Source organism: Perissodus microlepis, chromosome 2 (genome assembly GCF_051167445.1).
Source record: "Perissodus microlepis isolate ML-2025 ecotype Zambia chromosome 2, ASM5116744v1, whole genome shotgun sequence".
NCBI lineage: Eukaryota > Metazoa > Chordata > Actinopteri > Cichliformes > Cichlidae > Perissodus > Perissodus microlepis.
The window spans coordinates 22,446,817-22,472,616 of NC_140462.1; the positions used below are offsets into that span (position 1 = coordinate 22,446,817).

Genomic DNA, 25,800 nt, shown 5'->3' on the forward strand with positions numbered 1-25,800 from the left:
GTTGTATAAAAATTTAAAATGGCATTTTCTTTTTTTCTACATTTTTTTTTTTCCAAATTTCTACAAGCTTCATTTTGCAGTATTGTGGAATTTAACAATGGTTGATAGTTTTTATTAATGTGTCTTCAGATATGGGGCTGTGCAGGAGAGCTGGATGTTTTTATATGATGACTAGAGCTCACTGCTCGCCTGCTCTCTGTTAACTCTTCACTTTAAGTTTCGTGACGACGTGGATGAAGGTGAACTTAAAGTCGGCTAGTCACTTCCTTTCTGAGCTCCTTAGGATGACTGAGAACAGGGACACTCTTCAGATTGTTTTATGGTTTTGGGCTCCAATTTTGAGTCTTATTCAATAAATGAAGATGTTTATTTTTATTTTAGGAATTATCGGAGTATCTTCATTGGCCAATAAGTTGTTAATCACATGTGAACTGGTGTAATCTCAGTTTGAATTACCCTCTGCTCGTCACACCAACATGCCTCAGCTCAGATATTCATGACATCAATTTGACGCTGTAAGATAAAAAGATAAAAACTTCATTTTCAGTGACCTAAAACATGGTTTACACCTGGACAAAAGGCCAAACAGAAAAGTCTCTAATTACTAAAATCCCTGAAGAAAATGCCTTTTTCATATACACCATGTCATCATTGGAAACACGTTTTCCTCTTGGGGCCGTCCGAGGGCTGAGCCGCAGCTTCTGTGGACGACGTTTCACTTCATCAGCGCTCTGGTTAAAGGCATGAACCCCATATAGGAAATGTAATACTCACTTTATAAGAGTTTCAGGACTTTCTCTAGTAATTAGTGCCTGAATGACTGCAACCATCCATAAAAATACTATGTAATAGAAATACTAACATTTCTATGCTAACCACTGTCACCAGACTTCACTCTATGGAGCAGAAACTGGACATGTCTGGCTCTAAGGTTCTTACTGGTCAGCAGATTTGTATTAATCCTGAAAAGGATCATTTTGAATGATCACAGGTAAGATGGCAGTCTGAGCCACCACTCTGTGTTAGCATGTGTTATTAACACGAAGTAGAAATGTCTGTCTTCTTTCCCCTCACTTTCAGATACTGTTCTGTGTAGATAGTTTTTAGACCTCACACTTTGGTCCAGTTTTGTAAGATTTTTAAGGACACATTGCACCATGCTGAGATGTGCCAAAGTTTCAGCCAACAGCCGTTTGGTAATCACTTTGTTGGGCAAAAATACTATTCATGTCAAATCATGTTGGCTTTGGTATTTTTCATAGATTCATCTAGAGAACCGGGGACAAACAATTTAAAGTACAGTTTATTATTCAAAATAAAAACAAGATATTGTACATATACATTTATTACTGTGTAATTATATCTTTATTAATGCATACTCATAAAGCTGCTATGTTTCCCCACCATATTTAAATATGATGGTCAGTGAGGACTTCTGCCTTTGCACTAATGGTGTTTCACAGATCAGCCACATACTTGAAACACCAAAGGTGGAGGAGAACAACTGCAAGAGGCCATTTGCCCTGGAGGGACATTTAAAGTCATGTCTGCAGCTTCAGACTCAAGATGTGAACGATCATCCTTGTGTTTTAATATCTGACAAGGGCTCATCCCCCTTTTCAGATATTATGTGATCTCTCAAATGAGAGATCACATCACATCTTTCCTTCATCCTGGGGCATAACTGGTTTCCTAAACCTGACTGGACTCTCCTGGTGTGAATGCTTGGGGGGGGTTGTTTTTTTGTTTTTTTCTCGTTTGGCTCTTGGCGAAGGCAGTCACACTTTTCTCCTCCCCTCCTCTCCCTTATCTTCCCTGCTTAGCCTCTTATGTCCTTGTCTAGTCTCGTGTTTTTTGTATTACTTTTCCCTGGAACACTCTCTCACAGTCTGTTCTCTAAAACCTAAAAGAGAATTATGGATTTGATCAACTGGTCCCTGAATGCTATTGACACCCTTTTCTCAACAAGAAGTCTGGGCTCGGGTGAGCCTGAGTGTCCGGGTGGCATTTTCCCTGCCAGATACACGATGGATGGGTGGCAGAAATGGAGAATCGTGTGCCTGGCGGGACTGTCGATCGAAGACGCTGAAGATCTCTACCTATTCGGAACCATGATAACAGGGTTCTTGCTGATCGGAGCTGGCTTCGCCCTGGCTTATCGAAGAATTAAGAAAGCGGAATCGGCTGTTCAAACCCCCACAAGGCTGCCCGCTGGGATTGAAACAATGGGACGAGGCGTGACTTCTCAGAATGGGCTCATTGAGTGCAGCATGGATAAGATCTTGGAGAAGCTTACGGCTGCCGTGAATACTCAGAATAAGACCTCTGAGCGCAAATTGGATCACATCTTGGAGAAGTTCACCCAGAATAACACCTCTGAGCAAAAGTTGGATCACATCTTGGAGCAGCTCACTGCGGTCGTGAGTTCTCCGAATCTGCTCTTTGAGCACAAGAATGACAAGACCACGGAGCATAAGTTTGATAACATCATGGAGAAGCTCGCGGCTCTCCAACGGGAGATTGAGAGTCCAGTGTTGGACTGTTAAGAACAGCTTTGAAATTCTCATGAGTTGTTCGCACTAAAGAAAACCACCACCATAATGCGGCTATCCCTTCGGCGCCAGCTATGGGCTCAAGGCTGGAGCTGAACAAAAACACCCTGATAACGACTGTGTTTAGACTGTTCTTCCCATTCCATGCAAGGCCACCTGGGTTGGCTGGAAGACTGTTTACTTAGCCTGGAAGGGCGAAGGACACTGTCTCAGCTGAACTCTGGACACGCACACACATACACATACACTGATAAGCACTCACTTATCCCCCCCTCCCTTTCCAAACGCCTTCGATGCTTGTTCCCTCCTGGAGAACACGACAGGTCTGGGCCCGCGCTGGAATGGTGGCGCAGTGCAGGATTCAATTCAATTCAATTCAATTTTATTTATATAGCGCCAAATCACAACAAAAGTCGCCTCAAGGCGCTTCATAGATACAGAGAAAAACCCAACAATCATATGACCCCCTATGAGCAAGCACTTTGGCGACAGTGGGAAGGAAAAACTCCCTTTTAACAGGAAGAAACCTCCGGCAGAACCAGGCTCAGGGAGGGGCGGCCATCTGCTGCGACCGGTTGGGGTGAGAGAAGGAAGACAGGATAAAAGACATGCTGTGGAAGAGAGACAGAGGTTAATAACAGATATGATTCAATGCAGAGAGGTCTATTAATACATAGTGAGTGAGAAAGGTGACTGGAAAGGAAAAACTCAATGCATCTTGGGAATCCCCCGGCAGCCTACGTCTATTGCAGCATAACTAAGGGAGGATTCAGGGTCACCTGGTCCAGCCCTAACTATATGCTTTAGCAAAAAGGAAAGTTTTAAGCCTAATCTTAAAAGTAGAGATAGTTTCTGTCTCCCGAATCCAAACTGGAAGCTGGTTCCACAGAAGAGGGGCCTGAAAACTGAAGGCTCTGCCTCCCACTCTACTTTTAAATACTCTAGGAACAACAAGTAGGCCTGCAGAGCGAGAGCGAAGTGCTCTAATAGGGTGATATGGTACTACAAGGTCATTAAGATAAGATGGGGCCTGATTATTTAAGACCTTGTATGTGAGGAGCAGGATTTTGAATTCAATTCTGGATTTAACAGGAAGCCAATGAAGGGAAGCCAAAACAGGAGAAATATGCTCTCTCCTTCTAGTCCCTGTCAGTACTCTTGCTGCAGCATTTTGGATTAGCTGAAGGCTTTTCAGTGAGTTTTTTGGACATCCTAATAATAATGAATTACAGTAGTCCAGCCTGGAAGTAATAAATGCATGAACTAGTTTTTCAGCGTCACTCTGAGACAGGATATTTCTAATTTTAGAGATGTTGCGCAAATGGAAGAAAGCAGTCTTACATATTTGTTTAATATGTGCGTTGAAGGACATGTCCTGGTCAAAAATGACTCCAAGGTTCCTCACAGCGTTACTGGAGGCCAAGGTAATGCCATCCAGAGTAAGAATCTGGTTAGATACCATATTTCTAAGATTTTCAGGGCCGAGTACAATAACCTCAGTTTTATCTGAATTAAGAAGCAGAAAGTTAGCGGCCATCCAGGTCTTTATGTCTTTAAGACATTCCTGCAGTTTAACTAATTGGTGTGTGTTATCTGGCTTCATGGACAGATAGAGCTGGGTGTCATCTGCATAGCAGTGAAAATGTATGCTATGTCTTCTAATGATGCTGCCTAAGGGAAGCATGTATAATGTAAACAGAATTGGTCCTAGCACTGAACCCTGTGGAACTCCATAATTAACCTCAGTGTGTGAAGAGGACTCTCCATTTACATGCACAAATTGGAGTCTATTAGATAGATATGATACAAACCACTGCAGTGCAGTACCTGTAATACCTACAGCATGTTCTAATCGCTCTAATAGGATATTATGGTCAACAGTATCGAACGCTGCACTGAGGTCTAGCAGGACAAGCACAGAGATGAGTCCACTGTCAGAGGCCATAAGAAGATCATTTGTAACCTTCACTAAAGCTGTTTCTGTGCTGTGATGAGCTCTGAAACCTGACTGAAACTCTTCAAATAAACCATTCCTCTGCAGATGATCTGTTAGCTGTTTGACAACTACTCTTTCAAGGATTTTTGATATGAAAGGAAGGTTGGAGATTGGCCTATAATTAGCTAAGACTGCTGGGTCTAGAGATGGCTTTTTGAGTAAAGGTTTAACCACAGCCAGCTTGAAGGCCTGTGGTACATAGCCGACCATTAGAGATAGGTTGATCATATTTAAGATCGAAGAATTAATCAATGGCAGGACTTCTTTGAGCAGTTTTGTAGGAATGGGGTCTAAAAGACACGTTGATGGTTTGGAGGAAGTAATTATTGAAGTTAACTCAGAAAGATCAATTGGAGAAAAAGAGTCTAACTTAACATCAATGGTACTAAGAGTAGCTGTAGATAATATTACATCTGTGGGATGATTACTGGTAATTTTTTCTCTAATGATAAAAATTTTATTTGTGAAGAAGTTCATGAAGTCATTACTAGTTAACGTTAAAGGGATGGTTGGCTCAACAGAGCTCTGATTTTTGTCAGCCTGGCTACAGTGCTGAAGAGAAACCTGGGGTTGTTCTTATTTTCTTCAATCAGTGATGAATAGTAAGATGTTCTGGCTTTGCGGAGGGCTTTCTTATAAAGCAGCAAACTATTTCTCCAGGCTAAATGATGATCCTCTAAATTTGTGACACGCCATTTCCTCTCCAGATTACGAGTCATCTGCTTTAGGGTACGTGTTTGAGAATTATACCACGGAGTCAGGTACTTCTGATTAGAGACCTTAGTTTTCACTGGAGCTACAGTATCCAGAGTCGTACGTAGTGAGGAGGTGAAATTATTAACAAGATAATCAACCTCTGTTGGGGTAGCGTTCAGATAGCTGCTCTGCTCTGTGTTGGTACAGGGCATTGAAGATGATAACAGTGGGTGGATTATATTCTTAAACTTAGTTACAGCGCTTTCAGAAAGACATCTACTTTGATAAAATCTACTCTCCACCGCTGTGTAATCAATTATTGTAAATGTAAATGTTATCAGGAAATGATCAGACAGGAGAGGGTTTTCAGGAAACACTGTTAAATGTTCAGTTTCTATGCCATATGTTAAAACAAGATCTAGAGTGTGATTAAAGTGGTGGGTGGGTTCTTTTACATTTTGAGAGAAGCCAATTGAGTCTAATAACAGACTAAATGCCATGTTGAGGCTGTCATTTTTAGCATCTACATGGATGTTAAAATCACCCACAATAATTATTTTATTTGAGCTCAGAACTAAATTAGATATAAAGTCTGAGAAATCAGACAGAAACTCTGTGTAAGGCCCAGGTGGACGATAGATGATAACAAGTAAGACTGGTTTCTGAGTTTCACAGCTGGGGTGGACAATGTTAAGCATCAGGCTTTCAAATGAATTAAAAGTCTGTCTTGGTCTTTCATTAATTAATAGGCTGGTGTGAAAAATTGCTGCCACACCGCCCCCTCGGCCTGTGCTTCGAGGTTTCTGGTAGTTAGAATGACTCGGGGGTGTTGATTCATTTAAACTAACATAATCATCCTGCTGCAACCAGGTTTCTGTAAGGCAGAGTAAATCAATTTGTTGATCAATTATTAAGTCATGTACTAACAGAGACTTGGAGGAGAGAGACCTAATATTTAATAATCCACATTTCACTGTTTTACTCTTTGGTTCAGATGTGGATACTGTACTGTTCTTTCTTTGTAATTGTTTATGTTTAAGTTGTTTGTTGCTGGTTTTTAGTTTGTTTTTTGTCTTTTTGGAAGCTGACACAGTCTCTATGGAGATGGGTTTTTGGGGGGGTAGCAGGAGGAGAGAAGCTGCAGAGAGGCGTGTAAGACTGCAACTCTGCTTCCTGGTCCCAACTCTGGATAGTCATATTTTGGGGGGTTTAATAAATTTGTCCATATTTCTAGAAATGAGAGCTGCTCCATCCAAAGTGGGATGGATGCCGTCTCTCCTAACAAGACCAGGTTTCCTCCAGAAGGTTTGCCAATTATCTATGAAGCCCACATCGTTTCTGGGACACCACTCAGACAGCCAGCAATTTAAGGAGAACATGCGGCTAAACATGTCACTCCTGGTCTGATTGGGGAGGGGACCAGAGAAAACTACAGAATCCGACATTGTTTTAGCAAAGTTGCACATCGATTCAATATTGATTTTAGTGACCTCCGATTGGCGTAACCGGGTGTCATTACTGCCGACGTGAATTATGATTTTACTGAATTTACGTTTACCCTTAGCCAGCAGTTTTAAATTTCCTTCAATGTTGCCTGCTCTGGCCCCTGGAAGACAATTGACTATGGTTGCCGGTGTCTCTAGCTTCACATGTCTGAGAACAGAATCACCAATTACCAGAGTTTGACCCCCGGCGGGTGTGTCACTGAGTGGGGAAAAACGGTTAGACACATGAACGGGTTGGTGGTGTACCTGGGGCTTCTGTTTAGGACTATGCTTCCTCCTCACCGTGACCCAGCCGCCCTCTTTCCCCAGCTGCTTGGGGTCTGCCGGGGAACAGCTAGCGGGGCCTACGCTATCTTCGGCTGCACCAGCTACAGGGGCCTGGCTAGCTACGGGTGAATGAAGGGTGCGAAGCCGAGTCTCCAATTCAGTAATCCTGGCCTCCAAAGCTGCAAATATGCTACATTTGTTACAGATATCATTACTGCTAAAGGAGGCCGAGGAGTAACTAAACATCTGACACAATGAGCAAGAAAGTGCAGGAGGGACAGGTGAAGTAGCCATGGTGCTAACGAGTCGGCTACGAGCTAAGCTAAGCTAGCGAAACAGTACAGAGACAGTGAGTGAATACTTTGGCTATAAATTAGGTAGTGAGTACACAGAAAGTGTGCTTCGGATGAAGCACGTGAAGATTATACTATGAAAGAAGAATGTATTTAAAAGTTGTTAATTAAATTGCTAAGCAAATAAGCTACTCAGAAACACCACTGTGTTTGAGCAGGAACAGGAAGTGATACTCTACCGCAGAGCGAGCGAACACCAAGTGACAGCGCCAAGGATGGCTGCTGTGTTTGCTTAGGATTACTCCTCAACCCTACCCAACCCTGTGGCTTGTCACGTGCTCCATAATGTTGTGCTGTGGACATTTATGTGCTTTCTGTGTAGAGGAGTTTTTTTGTTTCCTGTTCTCATGCTGTCCTCCCAGGAGCCCAGCATGAGTAGAGGTCTCTTTTTTTCCTCTTTTACTTTCCCATTGTAGTGTATATTTCAGTGGTTTTCTGTAATGCTACCGATCTCCGACCTGTATCCCCATGTGATGTCTGTGTTGGGTGTAAGGTCGGGGGGCGGGTCCATTCCACTGCAGGGCAACCTGCATGTGGCGAATAAAGCTGATTGACTTGACTGATTCTCAACAGCTCCACTTCACCAGCTGAGCAAAAACACACAAGGTGGCCAGCTAAGTTTGGCTCAGGTGTCCCAGAAATGAGCTTCATTACAGTTTATCCACGAAGAGTCCAACAAAGTTAGCTAACCCGGCTACTAGCAGCAGCTAACACTGTTAGCTACTGTTTGTTAGCTGCTAATAGAAACTAGCAGGGACAAAAAAGCCACACCAGCGACAGTTCAGCATGTCCTCAACAGCTCACCTGAGTATGACTGTGATCGGTCAGAGCTCTGACTCATACACTGGTGTGCTTGACTCCTTTCACAGAGTTTTACAGAGTAAATACAGGCAGTGGCTCCACAGCTGAGGTGAACAGCTGACTGACAGCCAGATTAAGCACTCTGGTCTGATGACATTGAGTGACTGTCCCAATGATGCCATGTTGACATCCACCTCTGGTGTAATAATGTTGGATAGTCCGGCTGGCTGAGTTCTTCCTCCCACAGTCCACAAACATGCTCATTGTCTGTAGGCATGAGTGTGATAGCTGTCTGTCTCTGTGACAGGTTGGTACCTGTCCAGGTATAACTGCCTCTTGCCCTGTGACAGCTAACATGGGCTCCAGCCTAACCTTGACCCTGAAGTGTGTAAGTGTAAGGAGATGCCTGGATGGATAAATTATGGAGGAATCACTGCTGTGTTTGTAATAAATAGATCTAAGAAATAGTTCAGTACAGGATGCGTTGTTTACAGGGTCACGTGTTCTCTTTGTGAGCTCAAGCCACCGGTCATACACGAGACCTTGATGAGGATCAGGTCCTCATTACCCAGCCGTCATTCTGTTTCTGATTTATTCAAACCCAGTAAAACTGAACTTGGGCAATGTGGCCGTCAGCGAGGTCAGTTTTGATTCAGGGTGGGTGCTGACATGCAAGGATCCTTCAGCTGCTCGCTGTTCATCAGCGGGCGCCTCTCCTGAGTCCAATAATGATCTAACCTTGTGAAGCTGAGGAGCACTTTCTGCATCGGGGGGGTCAGTGCATTAAAATTCAAGATCACAGCCGACGGCATCGTGAGAACTTGAATGCTCTATGAGGTAACATGAGAGCTTCGTCAGCCGGCTGAAGCAGGGATGGGGAGAGGGGTCTGATGAAACACGTCATCTCTGTTGTTGGAAACTCGAGTTTCGCTCACATTGCATCAGCTCCAGCTGTGCTCCAGGTGTTTTCAGGTTCTCAGTTTGCTGTGCTTCAGATTTGAATCTTACAGGTGTGGCTGCTGTTTTCGACTCACCTGTGCTGCCAGCATTTATTTCCACTCACACCTCACCCCGTTACTTCCTCCTGCTTATCTCACTTCCTTTTATCTCTCCATCTTCTCTTTGATTTCTTTCCTTCACCTGTCCTCCTGGCGGGGAGGTGATGGCTGACTGCCGGCGTTGCTCACGGCGACAGCTCCTCCAAACTGACAGGTCACCCTTCTGATCTTCCTGTTGCCACAGCAACAGACCTGAGATTACACAGGGTGATGTGGTGATGGGCCGCGTGTTGAAGTGCAGAGAGACAGATAGCTGTCAGTGTGGCTCGACTGAAATCACACAAAGAAATGTGTAGGGAAGTGCTTCCTTTTGGTCTGTCACCACAGCAACAGCAACTTTTTAACTGCTGATGAGCGCTCATTAACCTGTATGTATTTGACCTGCATCAGCTTTTAAATATTGACCGGTATTTTAAAGCAATTAAAGTTTGGAACCAGCAGATGGATCTGAGGTTGTTCAGACTGCGATCAGTTACTCGCACCAACTCATCGATCAATCACAGAGGTTGTTATCAACTCGATAACTTAGCTATGAGTTATCAGTTGAGCTATGATGTGTTCATTTGAAAGAGGCAGAACTTGTAATCAGTCACAAATGTGGACAAGTGTACCAGCAGGAGAGAGAGATTGACTTTACAGGGAGTGCAGAATTATTAGGCAAATGAGTATTTTGTCCACATCATCCTCTTCATGCATGTTGTCTTACTCCAAGCTGTATAGGCTCGAAAGCCTACTACCAATTAAGCATATTAGGTGATGTGCATCTCTGTAATGAGAAGGGGTGTGGTCTAATGACATCAACACCCTGTATCAGGTGTGCATAATTATCAGGCAACTTCCTTTCCTTTGGCAAAATGGGTCAAAAGAAGGACTTGACAGGCTCAGAAAAGTCAAAAATAGTGAGATATCTTGCAGAGGGATGCAGCAGTCTCAAAATTGCAAAGCTTCTGAAGCGTGATCATCGAACAATCAAGCGTTTCATTCAAAATAGTCAACAGGGTCGCAAGAAGCGTGTGGAAAAACCAAGGCGCAAAATAACTGCCCATGAACTGAGAAAAGTCAAGCGTGCAGCTGCCAAGATGCCACTTGCCACCAGTTTGGCCATATTTCAGAGCTGCAACATCACTGGAGTGCCCAAAAGCACAAGGTGTGCAATACTCAGAGACATGGCCAAGGTAAGAAAGGCTGAAAGACGACCACCACTGAACAAGACACACAAGCTGAAACGTCAAGACTGGGCCAGGAAATATCTCAAGACTGGTTTTTCTAAGGTTTTATGGACTGATGAAATGAGAGTGAGTCTTGATGGGCCAGATGGATGGGCCCGTGGCTGGATTGGTAAAGGGCAGAGAGCTCCAGTCCGACTCAGACGCCAGCAAGGTGGAGGTGGAGTACTGGTTTGGGCTGGTATCATCAAAGATGAGCTTGTGGGGCCTTTTCTGGTTGAGGATGGAGTCAAGCTCAACTCCCAGTCCTACTGCCAGTTTCTGGAAGACACCTTCTTCAAGCAGTGGTACAGGAAGAAGTCTGCATCCTTCAAGAAAAACATGATTTTCATGCAGGACAATGCTCCATCACACGCGTCCAAGTACTCCACAGCGTGGCTGGCAAGAAAGGGTATAAAAGAAGAAAAACTAATGACATGGCCACCTTGTTCACCTGATCTGAACCCCATTGAGAACCTGTGGTCCATCATCAAATGTGAGATTTACAAGGAGGGAAAACAGTACACCTCTCTGAACAGTGTCTGGGAGGCTGTGGTTGCTGCTGCACGCAATGTTGATGGTGAACAGATCAAAACACTGACAGAATCCATGGATGGCAGGCTTTTGAGTGTCCTTGCAAAGAAAGGTGGCTATATTGGTCGCTGATTTGTTTTTGTTTTGTCTTTGAATGTCAGAAATGTATATTTGTGAATGTGGAGATGTTATATTGGTTTCACTGGTAAAAATAAATAATTGAAATGGGTATATATTTGTTTTTTGTTAAGTTGCCTAATAATTATGCACAGTAATAGTCACCTGCACACACAGATATCCCCCTAAAATAGCTAAAACTAAAAACTACTTCCAAAAACATTCAGCTTTGATATTAATGAGTTTTTTGGGTTCATTGAGAACATGGTTGTTGTTCAATAATAAAATTATTCCTCAAAAATACAACTTGCCTAATAATTCTGCACTCCCTGTATAAGAGAAGAAGAAATAATAAAATGAGTGCGGTGGCTGCAGACAGAGCAGCAGCGTGTGAGGAAACCAGAGTTAAACCTTCATGAACATAACGATAGACCGGATCAAGACCGTGTCTCTGTGAGCGTGCTGTTTCTGTGTGAAATAAAGCGAGGAGGCCAGCGGCTCACACTGAAAGTTCTTTTATTAAGACATGGATTTCAGGTGTTGCTTGGTTTCTTTTGTTTCATCGACATTACAAACATTCAGAGGAAACATTCTCCACGGCAATGTGCAAAACAGCGTAAGAAAGGAAAACCAGAACATTGTCATTCAGAGCGACCGGCTGCCGCTTGGCCTTCACATCCATTCTGTTTGTTTAAAACTGATCCAAACACACAAACAACAGCAAGCTTCATTGATTTTTAGCACAAAAAATAAGAGAAATACGTCTTTAGATGTACACAGCTGCAGGTAATTCAGGTAAAAAAAAAGAAAGCCAATAACTGTGCTTCTTTAAACCCTCAGTGGGCCAATTAAACCTGCCGCTGTCCTCATCGAGCTGTGCTATCTTCCAAACATGAGTATTGATGAATTCCACTTTATTCATTTATGTCATCTGTGCTTCTTTCTTTTATTCACAGTCGTGTTGGAGTCTGTAACTGCAGATTCCTCAGATCCCAATCCGATCCAGCATCGATCCACGGGTGTCCTGCCAACAGCCAGCTGGTTGTCATTAGAAGGAATTTAGGTTTTTACATTAGCTTCACCTCTCAGACTCGCTGTAAGTGTCTGTGGAAGCTGGTTAGATTAGTCCAGCTTCATCTGAGAGTAACTGCTTCCCATCATATTACTATTTATTATCTTAGATTCATCTTTGGAGGTTGATAAAGTAAATAAAACTAGCAACGCAGCGGCAGCAGAGATATGATCAATCCCACAGGTCCCAGATCTGCACCGAGGACGGGGAGGACGGCTTCTTTTTACGTGGTGTCAAAAAGAACAAGACGTTGTTATGTTAAACTAGTCTAAACTCCTGTTGGTCTTCAATTAATGTACTTAATTCTTGGTCAATTTATTTTCTCTGTTTCTTGGACAGATGTGAAGACTCACAGCAGCTCACTGAAGATTTCCTGTGAGTTCAGATTATTTGTCAGATGCCCTTGTTTTACCTGTAAATTACCTGCCTGCGCTTACAAGACGTGAACACAGGAACATTTGGCTTTAAACTTCAGACCTTGACTGACTTTGAACCGGCAACATCTTGGCACAAAAAACAAACAAAACACACACAACAGCTGGCCCTGGTGCCATCGAAGGGTCCTCAGTGGACCCATAAACTGGTCCCAAAACATGCACGCACGCACGCACACACACACACACACACACACACACACACACACACACACACACACACACACACACACACACACACACACACACACACAGTGAGCTCATTAAAATAGGACCAAAGCACAGGCAGATTATCACAGCTTATTAATACATATGCAACATTCATCTTCAGCTCCCCAGCAGTATGAAGCACAGTGACATGTTCAGAATACCGTTACCATGATTTAATCACTCGTGCCTGTTTCTCTGATGCTCGGCTTGTGTTCAGACTTGGTGTGTACAGCAGACTCACTCATGCGACTGTGAGGGAACACTGATAGTCTCAGGTTGCTGAGCTCAGACTGGCTGTGGTCATGTGGGAGGACACAGCGGTACACAGACACTGTGTTTTCATCCTTTTGTCTCCGTCTGTGTTTGCAGAGGGTTGCACACGGAGACACCGTGAAGGCAGTGCAGAGAGGCTGTGGCACACCTGTGCCGCTCATTCTCAGGAAGAGGAAGGTGATGATGCAATGAAGGGAGACAGTCTCAGAGTCAGCCTCTCAGGAGCATATTGTACCCCCCGCCCCTCTCCATATACATCACACTGTCCGGTCAAACTAAATGTTTGAGTCCTGAAAGCATCATTGCAAAGTTACACTTAACAGCAGAACGACAGAGAAAGAACCTTTTGCTGCTTTAAATTAAAAGTGGATTTTGATTAATGACACTTTTAACTTTCAGGCCTCACAAAGTCAAAAAAGCTTGTAGCCTCCTAAGTGCCCTGGCAGCAGGTGTGGGGATGTTTTGCACTCTTGCACATGTTTGTTTCACCATTTTCTGACACGTGTTTTTTGCAGGAATCTGGGCACTAAGACTGTGGATGCACGACTCACACAGGTGGATGTGGTGAGGTGGGGCACTTCTCAGACTTCACCTTGCACTGAGTTTTTTGTTGGGATCTCAGAGCTTTAAGCGTGTGTCGGTCATCCATACGTCATCTCCCAGCTTTTGGCCCGACAACTAGAACTGGAAGTCAGAGTAATTATTACTGTATCAGTATAAAAGCACAGCATAGTGTTTCCCCCACAAAGACTTTAACGGGTTACTAACAACCCCACGAATACACGGGGTACTTTATTTTAGTATTTTTTATTTGCATTTTTAAAGTATCGTTGTTCACTGCCTTGAACTGCAGCTGTCCATGGTAGTCTTTCTTCTTCTCTGTGAGATGTAGAGTCAGAAAATGCCGCAGGTGGAGAAGTGAGCTGCTAAGATGAGCAGAACCAGGACTGCCAGCTGCAGTCGAAGGCAGTGGAGCCAAGGTTTGGGGCTTGAGACAAACGCACAGGTAGCTGCTTATAATGCTCCTTTCTAAAAGGACTTGGTGATTAAACCATTTGCAGGTGACCTGAGCACCTTCTAAGTGGTAAAAATTTGCATACACGTGATTCCATTGATGTCATGACGGCCACCAGCTGAGTGCAGGGAACTCTGTGATACAGAAAACCATAAAGCAGAAACCCAAACCATGGCTGCTAGAAGTGATGGATTTTGTAAGTGATGCTGTTAATGTTTTATGATGAGCTACTTGAAAAAGTGTTCCTGTCTTTTAACCTGAACAGCAACTTTTCAGACTTCATGTAAATTTTGGGGCTCGTTATTAGAGCTGAATGACAATGAAGTCACTGAACAGCTGTTTTTATTGGATTACATTACACAACAGCTGGTTGGTAAAAACAGGTGAACTCTGCAACATTTCTATCACTCTGCAGTCATAGACGCATGGACACCTTAGTTAAGACTAGGTTTAAGTTGGGCTGGTCTTAACAAATATCAAGTTTTAGTTAGGACCAGTCTTGCAGGAACCAGACCCATATCATGGAGTACTTTTATGCTTCAGACTGGGACTCTTAGTCCAAAGCTGAAGTCACTGGACAAGTCCTCCATCGTCCCCCTCTGTCCTCAGTGAGAGTTTGCTACCTTCTTACATAGATTAGTAATATTACAAGTAAAATATCCCAATTGTTGTTGTGCACACACAGAGTCTCTCGCAGCCTTAATGTTCAAAAATGTGTCCCACCTTAAATGATTTTGCAATTTTAAAAGTATATAATGCGTCTTCATTCTCCTCAAAGCCGATTTGTCATCTTCGTCGTTATCTTCGTACTTCGTATGAACAGGAACAGCGTCGACCTCTTTAAAAAAAATCACAGTGTCAGAGCTCTGCCTTGAATCTAATTCACAGAGGATGCTATTCAACTCAGTGACCCCACATTTAACTTAATTATGTTGCTAATTAAACACAATGAATTATGCTCTCATCTGAACATTAAGTCACGACTTCATTACCCAAGAAAGTCAGGATGAAACACATTCCCCAGTTAGGAGTGCTTCCCAAGTTCTGGCCTCTCCCTTGCTCTCTGCATTTTTAGTCTCCTTGTTTCCCTGAAGGCATCACTGATAACTCTCAGTGTGGCAACATTTATTTCACTTTGTCTGCTCTTCATCTCTCCTCCTGCAGCTATTAAAGCGCTCCTATTTTTCTCTCCCACTCAGTGCTCTTGTTGTCCTCCTTCCACTGTACCTTTATTTGCTTTCTTTCCATTTCATCAGTCCTGTTTTATTTTCCTGTCAGGGTAAAGTTCTTTCTATCTTTCATGTCATTAAAGATAAAAATCTCTGCATTTCCAAGTATTCCATCTCAGCAGTGGAACTTGAAGATGATGAGGACGATCCTTTTGTACTCCTTCCTGAAGTTATGGTTCAGGACACCGTAGACGACGGCATTGAGGCAGCTGTTAAAATACGCCATGAAGTAGCTGGCTGTGAACAGCCACTCTGGGATGGCACGGCCCAGCGTGGAGTCCACTGCCACTGCCAGGCCAATCAGGTTCAGCGGCGCCCAGCAAACAGCGAAGAGCACGAACACCACAAACATAGTGAGGAAGTTGCGGAGGTCGTGTGGCTTGATTTTAGGTCTCGAGTCTGGTTTGACCCGCCGCCTCACCTGGATGACCAGAATCCAGATACGCAGGTAGCAGTAGCTGACAATGCCAATGGGCAAGATGAAGTGCACCACCACCACGGCGATGGTGTACAGTGAACTGACGGACTGGGCGAAGGTGCAGGAGTAAACCCGCGGGTCGTACTGCAGCGACTCCACAAACCAGTTGGGGACGATGGCGAGGATGGTGAGCGCCCAGACGAGCACGACGTAGCACATGGTGTTGCTGTTGGAGAAGAGCTTGTCATACTTGAGGCTGTGGCAGATGTAGCAGTAGCGGTTGATGGCGATGCCCGTGATGTTAAAGATGGAGCCAATTACGCTGAGGCCCATGAGGAAGCCACTGATCTGACAGTGGATGTAGCCGGCGATCCAACCGTCGTTGAAAATGGCAGTGAGCACCAGCGGGTAGGGATAGATAGCAACCACCAAGTCAGCGAAGGCCAGGCTCACAACAAAGGCGTTTCCTGTAGAGCAAGAGGAGGATGACAAGCTGTCAGTATAAATGTGAGTTAGTCCAAAAATCTTTCAATTCAATTCAATTCAATTTTATTTATATAGCGCCAAATCACAACAAAAGTCGCCTCAAGGCGCTTCATAGATACAGAGAAAAACCCAACAATCATATGACCCCCTATGAGCAAGCACTTTGGCGACAGTGGGAAGGAAAAACTCCCTTTTAACAGGAAGAAACCTCCGGCAGAACCAGGCTCAGGGAGGGGCGGCCATCTGCTGCGACCGGTTGGGGTGAGAGAAGGAAGACAGGATAAAAGACATGCTGTGGAAGAGAGACAGAGGTTAATAACAGATATGATTCAATGCAGAGAGGTCTATTAATACATAGTGAGTGAGAAAGGTGACTGGAAAGGAAAAACTCAATGCATCTTGGGAATCCCCCGGCAGCCTACGTCTATTGCAGCATAACTAAGGGAGGATTCAGGGTCACCTGGTCCAGCCCTAACTATATGCTTTAGCAAAAAGGAAAGTTTTAAGCCTAATCTTAAAAGTAGAGATAGTTTCTGTCTCCCGAATCCAAACTGGAAGCTGGTTCCACAGAAGAGAGGCCTGAAAACTGAAGGCTCTGCCTCCCATTCTACTTTTAAATACTCTAGGAACAACAAGTAGGCCTGCAGAGCGAGAGCGAAGTGCTCTAATAGGGTGATATGGTACTACAAGGTCATTAAGATAAGATGGGGCCTGATTATTTAAGACCTTGTATGTGAGGAGCAGGATTTTGAATTCAATTCTGGATTTAACAGGAAGCCAATGAAGGGAAGCCAAAACAGGAGAAATATGCTCTCTCCTTCTAGTCCCTGTCAGTACTCTTGCTGCAGCATTTTGGATTAGCTGAAGGCTTTTCAGTGAGTTTTTTGGACATCCTAATAATAATGAATTACAGTAGTCCAGCCTGGAAGTAATAAATGCATGAACTAGTTTTTCAGCGTCACTCTGAGACAGGATATTTCTAATTTTAGAGATGTTGCGCAAATGGAAGAAAGCAGTCTTACATATTTGTTTAATATGTGCGTTGAAGGACATGTCCTGGTCAAAAATGACTCCAAGGTTCCTCACAGCGTTACTGGAGGCCAAGGTAATGCCATCCAGAGTATGAATCTGGTTAGATACCATATTTCTAAGATTTTCAGGGCCGAGTACAATAACCTCAGTTTTATCTGAATTAAGAAGCAGAAAGTTAGCGGCCATCCAGGTCTTTATGTCTTTAAGACATTCCTGCAGTTTAACTAATTGGTGTGTGTTATCTGGCTTCATGGACAAATAGAGCTGGGTGTCATCTGCATAGCAGTGAAAATGTATGCTATGTCTTCTAATGATGCTGCCTAAGGGAAGCATGTATAATGTAAACAGAATTGGTCCTAGCACTGAACCCTGTGGAACTCCATAATTAACCTCAGTGTGTGAAGAGGACTCTCCATTTACATGCACAAATTGGAATCTATTAGATAGATATGATACAAACCACTGCAGTGCAGTACCTGTAATACCTACAGCATGTTCTAATCGCTCTAATAGGATATTATGGTCGACAGTATCGAACGCTGCACTGAGGTCTAGCAGGACAAGCACAGAGATGAGTCCACTGTCAGAGGCCATAAGAAGATCATTTGTAACCTTCACTAAAGCTGTTTCTGTGCTGTGATGAGCTCTGAAACCTGACTGAAACTCTTCAAATAAACCATTCCTCTGCAGATGATCTGTTAGCTGTTTGACAACTACTCTTTCAAGGATTTTTGATATGAAAGGAAGGTTGGAGATTGGCCTATAATTAGCTAAGACTGCTGGGTCTAGAGATGGCTTTTTGAGTAAAGGTTTAACCACAGCCAGCTTGAAGGCCTGTGGTACATAGCCGACCATTAGAGATAGGTTGATCATATTTAAGATCGAAGAATTAATCAATGGCAGGACTTCTTTGAGCAGTTTTGTAGGAATGGGGTCTAAAAGACACGTTGATGGTTTGGAGGAAGTAATTATTGAAGTTAACTCAGAAAGATCAATTGGAGAAAAAGAGTCTAACTTAACATCAATGGTACTAAGAGTAGCTGTAGATAATATTACATCTGTGGGATGATTACTGGTAATTTTTTCTCTAATGATAAAAATTTTATTTGTGAAGAAGTTCATGAAGTCATTACTAGTTAACGTTAAAGGGATGGTTGGCTCAACAGAGCTCTGACTCTTTGTCAGCCTGGCTACAGTGCTGAAGAGAAACCTGGGGTTGTTCTTATTTTCTTCAATCAGTGATGAATAGTAAGATGTTCTGGCTTTGCGGAGGGCTTTCTTATAAAGCAGCAAACTATTTCTCCAGGCTAAATGATGATCCTCTAAATTTGTGACACGCCATTTCCTCTCCAGATTACGAGTCATCTGCTTTAGGGTACGTGTTTGAGAATTATACCACGGAGTCAGGTACTTCTGATTAGAGACCTTAGTTTTCACTGGAGCTACAGTATCCAGAGTCGTACGTAGTGAGGAGGTGAAATTATTAACAAGATAATCAACCTCTGTTGGGGTAGCTTTCAGATAGCTGCTCTGCTCTGTGTTGGTACAGGGCATTGAAGATGATAACAGTGGGTGGATTATATTCTTAAACTTAGTTACAGCGCTTTCAGAAAGACATCTACTTTGATAAAATCTACTCTCCACCGCTGTGTAATCAATTATTGTAAATGTAAATGTTTCAGGCAGGTCGTCAGCTAGATAAGTCAGATCGACGCATTCTCACTGCCAACTCATAACATGCTGATACCTGTAGGACTCGTCATCATATTTTACCCTTCATCACACTTGTGGACACACCTTAGTGTTACTTTTCAGACGCGGTGGCAGACACACACGTGGAATCACACAAGCATTTGAGTCTGGTCTGGGCATTACATTAGTAAGAAGTACTTAGACTGAGTTTGGGCTATACTAAGAGATTTACTACAAAGATTGAAACACGGGGTACTGCACTGCAGTGGTTTGAATCATATCGTAGGACTGCTTTCTTCCATTTTCGCAGTATCTCTAAAATTAGAAATATCCTGTCTAAGAGTGACGCTGACAAACTAGTTAATGCATTTATTAATTCTAGGCTGGACTACTGTAATTCATTATTATCAGGATGTCCTAAAAACTCCCTGAAAAGCCTTCAGTTAATCCAAAATGCTGCAGCAAGAGTACCGGCAGGGACTAGAAAGAATATTTATCCTATATTGGCTTCCCTTCATTGGCTCCCTGTTAAATCCAGAATTTAAAATCCTGCTCCTCACATACAAGGTCTTATATAATTAGGCCCCATCTTATCTTAATGACCTTATAGTACCATATCACCCCATTAGAGCACTTCGCTCTCAGACTGCAAGTAGTCGTTGGAGTTTTCTTTGTATTAAAGTAAAACAAAGTTCATCCGTCTACCACAAACTTCTCCAACATTTCCTTTGTTGCCCCTCCCCCTGTGACAGTGATGATACAGTGGTGTCTTTTCGACATGTTGTAGGGTTTCAGACCACTCTACTTTCTAGGCTGTGAAATAACTCCACTGTGTAAAAGACACTGGGGAATATCAGTTATGTACAAAATGTCCAATGGCAGTGGTGCACTACCTTATAGTACTAGTGCGACACTTGTCATTTTTCATTTTCAAAGTTGTTTTAGGGGACAAACCAGAAGCTGAGTAGTTTCATCATAAGGCTCTCCAAACCTCATCACTGCTGCTTTAATGGCTCCACCATCATTCAGGCAAATTAATACAGCTGTCCCGAGCTGCTCTTGCGCACTTCCATATAGAACTTGTCAAAAGAAATCTCCTAATAATGGGCTGTTGCTTCCAGCAGAGGCATAAACATCAGTTTTGAGCCACAGTTGCAACTGATAAATTTTATTCCAATTTATCAGCTCCTTGCTCGGCCGACTTCTCCGACAATAAGAAAGCTGGGGCTCGCTGATGTGCTGTAAAGGTCTTTCTCCCACACGAGGAAATGAAGTTTGAGGGCCTGATTTAAGAGTTTAACATTTACCTGCCGCCCCGAGTGAATCGTGCTGCATTTCAATTATATTTTCCCACAGCTGAAGCCATTGTACCAAGCTCCCTGCATTAAACTGTCCTGCCTCTGAGCAGCATTATTATTACTGCCAAGTTTCCTATCTCACATACAGACTGTTTACCCCCAAATGTAATGAAGCAGGGTTAGTCTGCACATCAGCCGACTTCTACTCTCCAAAGTTTTTCCCAAACCCATCCACCCAAAACCAGCTGCTGGTTGGGAGTAATTTAATACTTTTCCACATCCCGTCCCGGCTCATATGACCAAAAACAAACACACGGGAGTGCTACCTGTAGCTTCACTCACACAAGCAGCAATTTAGAAAATGCTGCCCAGTGCTATTTCTGTTCTGTTATTTATTCTGTTTATCGACGCTGATGAAGCGGTGGTTTGTTCAGTTTGGCAGAGTATCTGAAATGAGCTGTTTAAGCTCCTCCCTCCTTTAAGCGTACTTTTCTTCTGATTGGCTGCCCCATGCAAAGAGAAAGGTTGAACAGCGAGTGGGTTCGAGGTTACCGTCGTGCATCAAAGTTAAGCTAAAGAGATTTTCTGTTCCGGTTCAAATGTCATGTCAAGCTTTCTTTAAATGGACGTTCAGTTCAGTTTGAAACTATGATTACTTTAAAATTTATTGATCATGTGACACACCTTACCATCAAAAATTCTGGAGGACATTAAAGGTCGTGGGCTTTTCTACCCATTTGATTAACCTCATAAGAACATTGTGTTAAAGACCAAGAAGCTGCTGTCAGGACTGAGTATGGACTGAGTACGGATAATGAAGAAAGGTTTTTGATTGGAGGACAAAATACTGACAACCTATGATATGCAGAGAACACCACCTTGATAGCAAAAAGCTCCCAAGACACGAAGAACCTACTCAGCACTGTTTAATGAGAAAGCCAGAACATGGGGATGCTACTCCATATGTCTTAAACTAAAATCCTGATGACTGAAAACTACAAAGATGGCAGCTTCCACATAGATAACGATGAAAAAGAAAAGGTCAAGAACTTTAATCTGCCAGGATCAATAATTAATCATTTGAAATCAAAAGAAATATCGCAATGTTAGAGCAACGATGAAGTCACTGGATAAAGTCTTCAAATCTATAGTACAGTTTTATTTTCTCTACGCTCACCTAGAGCTGTGAAAGCTGAAAAAAGAAAACAGGACAGTCAATGAATCAGTGTTTCTGAAATGTGAAACTTGAGACAGATTTTATCAGTACCATGGATGCCCAAAGACCGACAAATCAATGTTGGAAGAAATAAAGCCAACAATGCCTGTGGAGGGCAAATAATGAAGCTCAGTTAATTTTCACAGGAAAACAACAGTTATTGGAAAAGGACATCATGGTTGGAAGACCAGAAGGAACAAGGTCCCGAGGAAGACCAGCAATGCTTTGGTTGGCCTCCATTATAACAACGACAAGAAGAACTCAATTAATCAACAGTGACCAATATCCAATAATGGATTGGGAACCAACCAATGACCTTAACTACCTAACACAGTTTAAGGCCCGCCTACTTCACTGACAGGTCACTACAGCATCAGCGAGTAGAGCCCCTCGGCCATCATTTTGCTTTTTAAAAGTCCCCAAGGTTTTAAGACACTGGACTTCTAACAGTGTAGTCGGTGATTTTTATCAGATAAAGACAAACACTGAGACTCTCCAACTCAGATGATAAATGAAGCACAGTCCACAATGCTAATCAGCCTGCTCATTAATACAAACGTGTCCTAATCAGCTCAGAGATTTCTATCAGTGTGGAGTGATCTTTGCCTCCTGGACCTGCTGAGATGTTCTGATACTTTCAGAGATATTGGTTTTTCCACATTGAAATGCAAACATATGCAGCTGGTGGGACCAAAATCTAATCAGACCATCAGCTCTGCAGAGGGAGCAGAGTGGGAGCTGCCCAGTGTTTGTCCATATGTCCCAGTGTTTGTAACTGAATGACCGAGACAAACGGCAGGCGACCCCACGAGGGAGCTTCGTCCCTCAAAGAGCCCTCTGTGAAGTCATCAGGACTCCACCTGAGGGTTTTAATGCGCTGTAGGAAGAAGCGCAGATGTGACTGTGCTGCTTCACAAACAGCATCTCTCTGCACCTCATTTACCACGTGATGTTTCCTTGAAGTAGCACATGCGGCACGTGCTGTAAAAGTCACGCAGCAAATAAAACTCGTATCTGATCAATCGTGCATACACCTGTTTGTTGATCCAGCAACCATCATATTGAACACAGGGAGGCGTCTGTCTCTTTTTGATCTCGGTTCACCTTGCTGAAATGAAACAGGAGACACTGCCTTGGGCTCCAGACAGAAACCAGGGTTCAGACTGTAAGTAAAAGATATTTTTCTGTCAATGGAATATTTAAAGAGCGGTGTTTGGAAACTGGATCATATTCAGGGGCAGATTATAAGAACAGTGCAGCCGTCTACAGCTTTGAAAAAGTTTTCCGTTTGTCTGTCCATCTGTTGTTTAACTCTTTACCCTTTGAAAGCCTGCTAACACTAACCGTTGTTTCTCTTTTCGGGACTGAGAGGTGTCTGTCATATTTCAGGCCTGCTCATAGAACAAAACGACTGAGTGTGCATTGGAAGTTAGCAACGGTGGTCTGTGCCTGTGGAAAAACCCACAAACTATTCTGATGGTCGTCAAAACACGACTTTATTGATATTTAAAGAGGTGTCAAAACTTGTCAGTAAAGGGGAAAGAGTTAGAGTTTCTTCTATTCTTTAATGTCTTGATACATTTTTATTTTGTTGCCTCACTAAGCATCCATCCATCCATGTTGTGAACTGCTCAGAATCACCAGGCAGGCGAAGCCTATCCCAGCTGTCACTGGGCTAATATTCCAGCCACCTTGAACTCACCATTCACCCTAAAATGCATGTCTTATGACTGATAGAGTAAAAACTCATCAACCAGCACAAGATACCAATGCTGCTGTCAGAAAATACACACATTTTAAAGTGTCTGGTTATTTGATGATCTTTACCACAAAATTACACTGAATTTGTGGTGTAATGAGGCCAAATATCATCCAGCAGCTGACTGAGAACCTGAGCAGCCGGCCTGAAGGGCACGAGGCATGAAGGACCAGCGCTAGCTGGTTTGCAGTGAAAAAAATGTTCAAAATAAGATGATGATTTTGCCATTTCTTTGGCTAAAAGGAAAAAATAAAGGGCATATGGTGGAATAAAGGCAGGAAGCATCAGAACATCAGTAACTTCAGTACTGTACTCGAGTAACTGCACTCCAATATATTTTGCCACTGTCCTACATGCTGTCAAGAAATTAGCTCTCTAACATTCACAACATGCATCACCACTGGACATGCACTGTATATTTCACTAGTGCAGCTGAACAAACACATTATTTTAATTACCTCAAGAAGGACTCAGAGTGAGGTGTTAACGAACTCCTCCTTTCTCTGAAATGAATTAATAAGAACTTGCTTTGGTGGAAAGTGGAGAGGAGCAATGTTTAGAGTGCTGTTTGAAGCTACATCGAGGCTGATGCTCGATGCCTTGAAGCTTTGCATCAGCAGAGCATCCTTGGTGCTGCGAGCGCGTGGACGCCAAAGTTTCTCAGCCTTTGATCATTGAATGGACTCAGCAATTAGTGAAGTGGCTATTAGCGAGGATGCAGAGCACAGGAGGATAAACCAGCACAGCTGAAGTCAGTTGCTCAGCAAAACGTGCTGAACAACTCATTCATGTCCACACTGAGGTTAAAACTGAGAACAGTTTAAATTGATCAGTTTAAACTAATGGCTTTAACTAACTAACTGTTCTGATAGCCGCATCTGTTTGTGCCTATTCTGCAAAATGACATTGCAAATCTCTACAAGTGGGTGGCAATAACAGAGCCAACATCTGGATGTAGAGGAAGAAGCCAGCCAGCATTCCTGCCACCTTGAGAACCACACAGGATCCAAACAGTGACCTCCCCGATCCACAGAAAGAGTCTCAGAGGTCTGTCCCCTTTAAACCTCCTCCTACGGTACAAACAAACACAGCGGGTATTTTTTATAAAACCAATTTATTTCCAGAGTCAGGCTCTGCTTCCAGCAGCAGCTGCCTCCTCTGCCTCACCGAGAGCACGAGCACACAGAATTACGCCCGATGAGAAAGTGTCGGAGCAGTTTACAGGAAATTACATCGAATAAATCATGAGTGCTGGCGGCTCAGCGAGCGTCTGAATCCTTGGGCAGGTGAGAGGTGGCAGCGGCGAGCTGAGATGGGGGAGGTAGCCAGGATCAGGTGAGCCTTGAGACACGATGTAAGAGAGGAAGAGAGGCTAGTTAAGCTTCCTGCCACCTGCTGCTGCTGTCCTGACATCCACATCTGCTCTGACTCAATAAAGACAATTACATTTATTAATAATACATTTAAAGTGTGATGTCTTTGCTCTAAAGCTGAACTTATATGGATGGCATTACAGATTAATACTGTGGCCCTGATGATCCTGTGAGCACTGTTGGCTGACTGCTGCCACCACACGTAAGTGTTCATTAGCCACATTAATCTCATCAGTCCTCTGTTTGGATGTTGGAATTTGATTCAGTTTTATTTTGTACTTGGCAACAGTGGGAAGGATATACTTCCTTTTGACAGGAAGAAACCTGCGGCAGACTCGGGCTCAGAAAGAGGGGCCACGAGAAAGCTAGCACATCTGTAGCAATCCATACGTGGCCTGATTTATGCAGCTGGAACAAAAGTACTCGAGCTGACATCCTCAAGCGAATGCTGAGTGATGGAGGTCGGTTGTAGATGCGTTCAGTTTTGTTTCTGTTCAGCACAGAAAGCACAGCTGCAAACGCTCTGTCTGATCAACACAGCAGCTCTAAGCAAGGATTTGCTCGCAGATGATTTCAGAACAGTCACGCTAAACTATCGACGCTCTTAATCTCACCGATTCAGAACAATAATTAAATAATAAAATGTAATCTGAGCTGCAGCCTGACGAGGAGTGAAAACTGAACGCAGCACAGGGACTGCTCTACATTAAGAATTAACTGTAACGGAGTTTCAAGTTAATTTCATGGCTTTGCTGTAATGTGAATGACTCTGGGCCAAACTTCTTGAAAACATCTGTTTGATTTTTTTTTCTCTTTTAGTTTCTGCAGATTTGGTCTCAACACAAAAACTTCATCACTGTCTTTTAACCCCAAACAACTCACAACATGTGCTGAATTATTTATTACAGTTTTTCTCCATTGGTTTGGCTCATTTCTTGAAACAGAAATTACATTCTCAAAATAACATGGACAAACCCCCAAACCTCTTGGCAAATGTTCACAACAGAATGGCATTTCTCAATCATTTTATCAAATGGCAAATGCCTTAGTACATGTCTCAATTGTCTCAGTGCATCTTTGCAAATGATTAAGTACAAGTAGCCTACAGTTATACAGTTAGCCCACATTTAGCACATTTTCCAAATGAATAGATCTTGTAGATCTTAGTTTTAATTAGTTTATTCTCAGTCTAATGCTCATTCTCTCCAA

General features: G+C 43.1%; 1 protein-coding gene across 1 annotated transcript in view; it reads right to left on the minus strand.

The window, feature by feature from the left end:
* Positions 1-11,583: 11,583 nt before the first annotated feature.
* Positions 11,584-25,800, minus strand: part of mtnr1al (melatonin receptor type 1A like) — a 49,834-nt gene continuing 35,617 nt past the window's right edge. Inside the window, exon 2 of the mRNA XM_084952767.1 lies at positions 11,584-16,202. Within this exon, the coding sequence (XP_084808893.1) occupies positions 15,433-16,202 (770 nt within the window). The 3' untranslated portion in view covers positions 11,584-15,432. The remainder of the gene's footprint in view (positions 16,203-25,800) is intronic.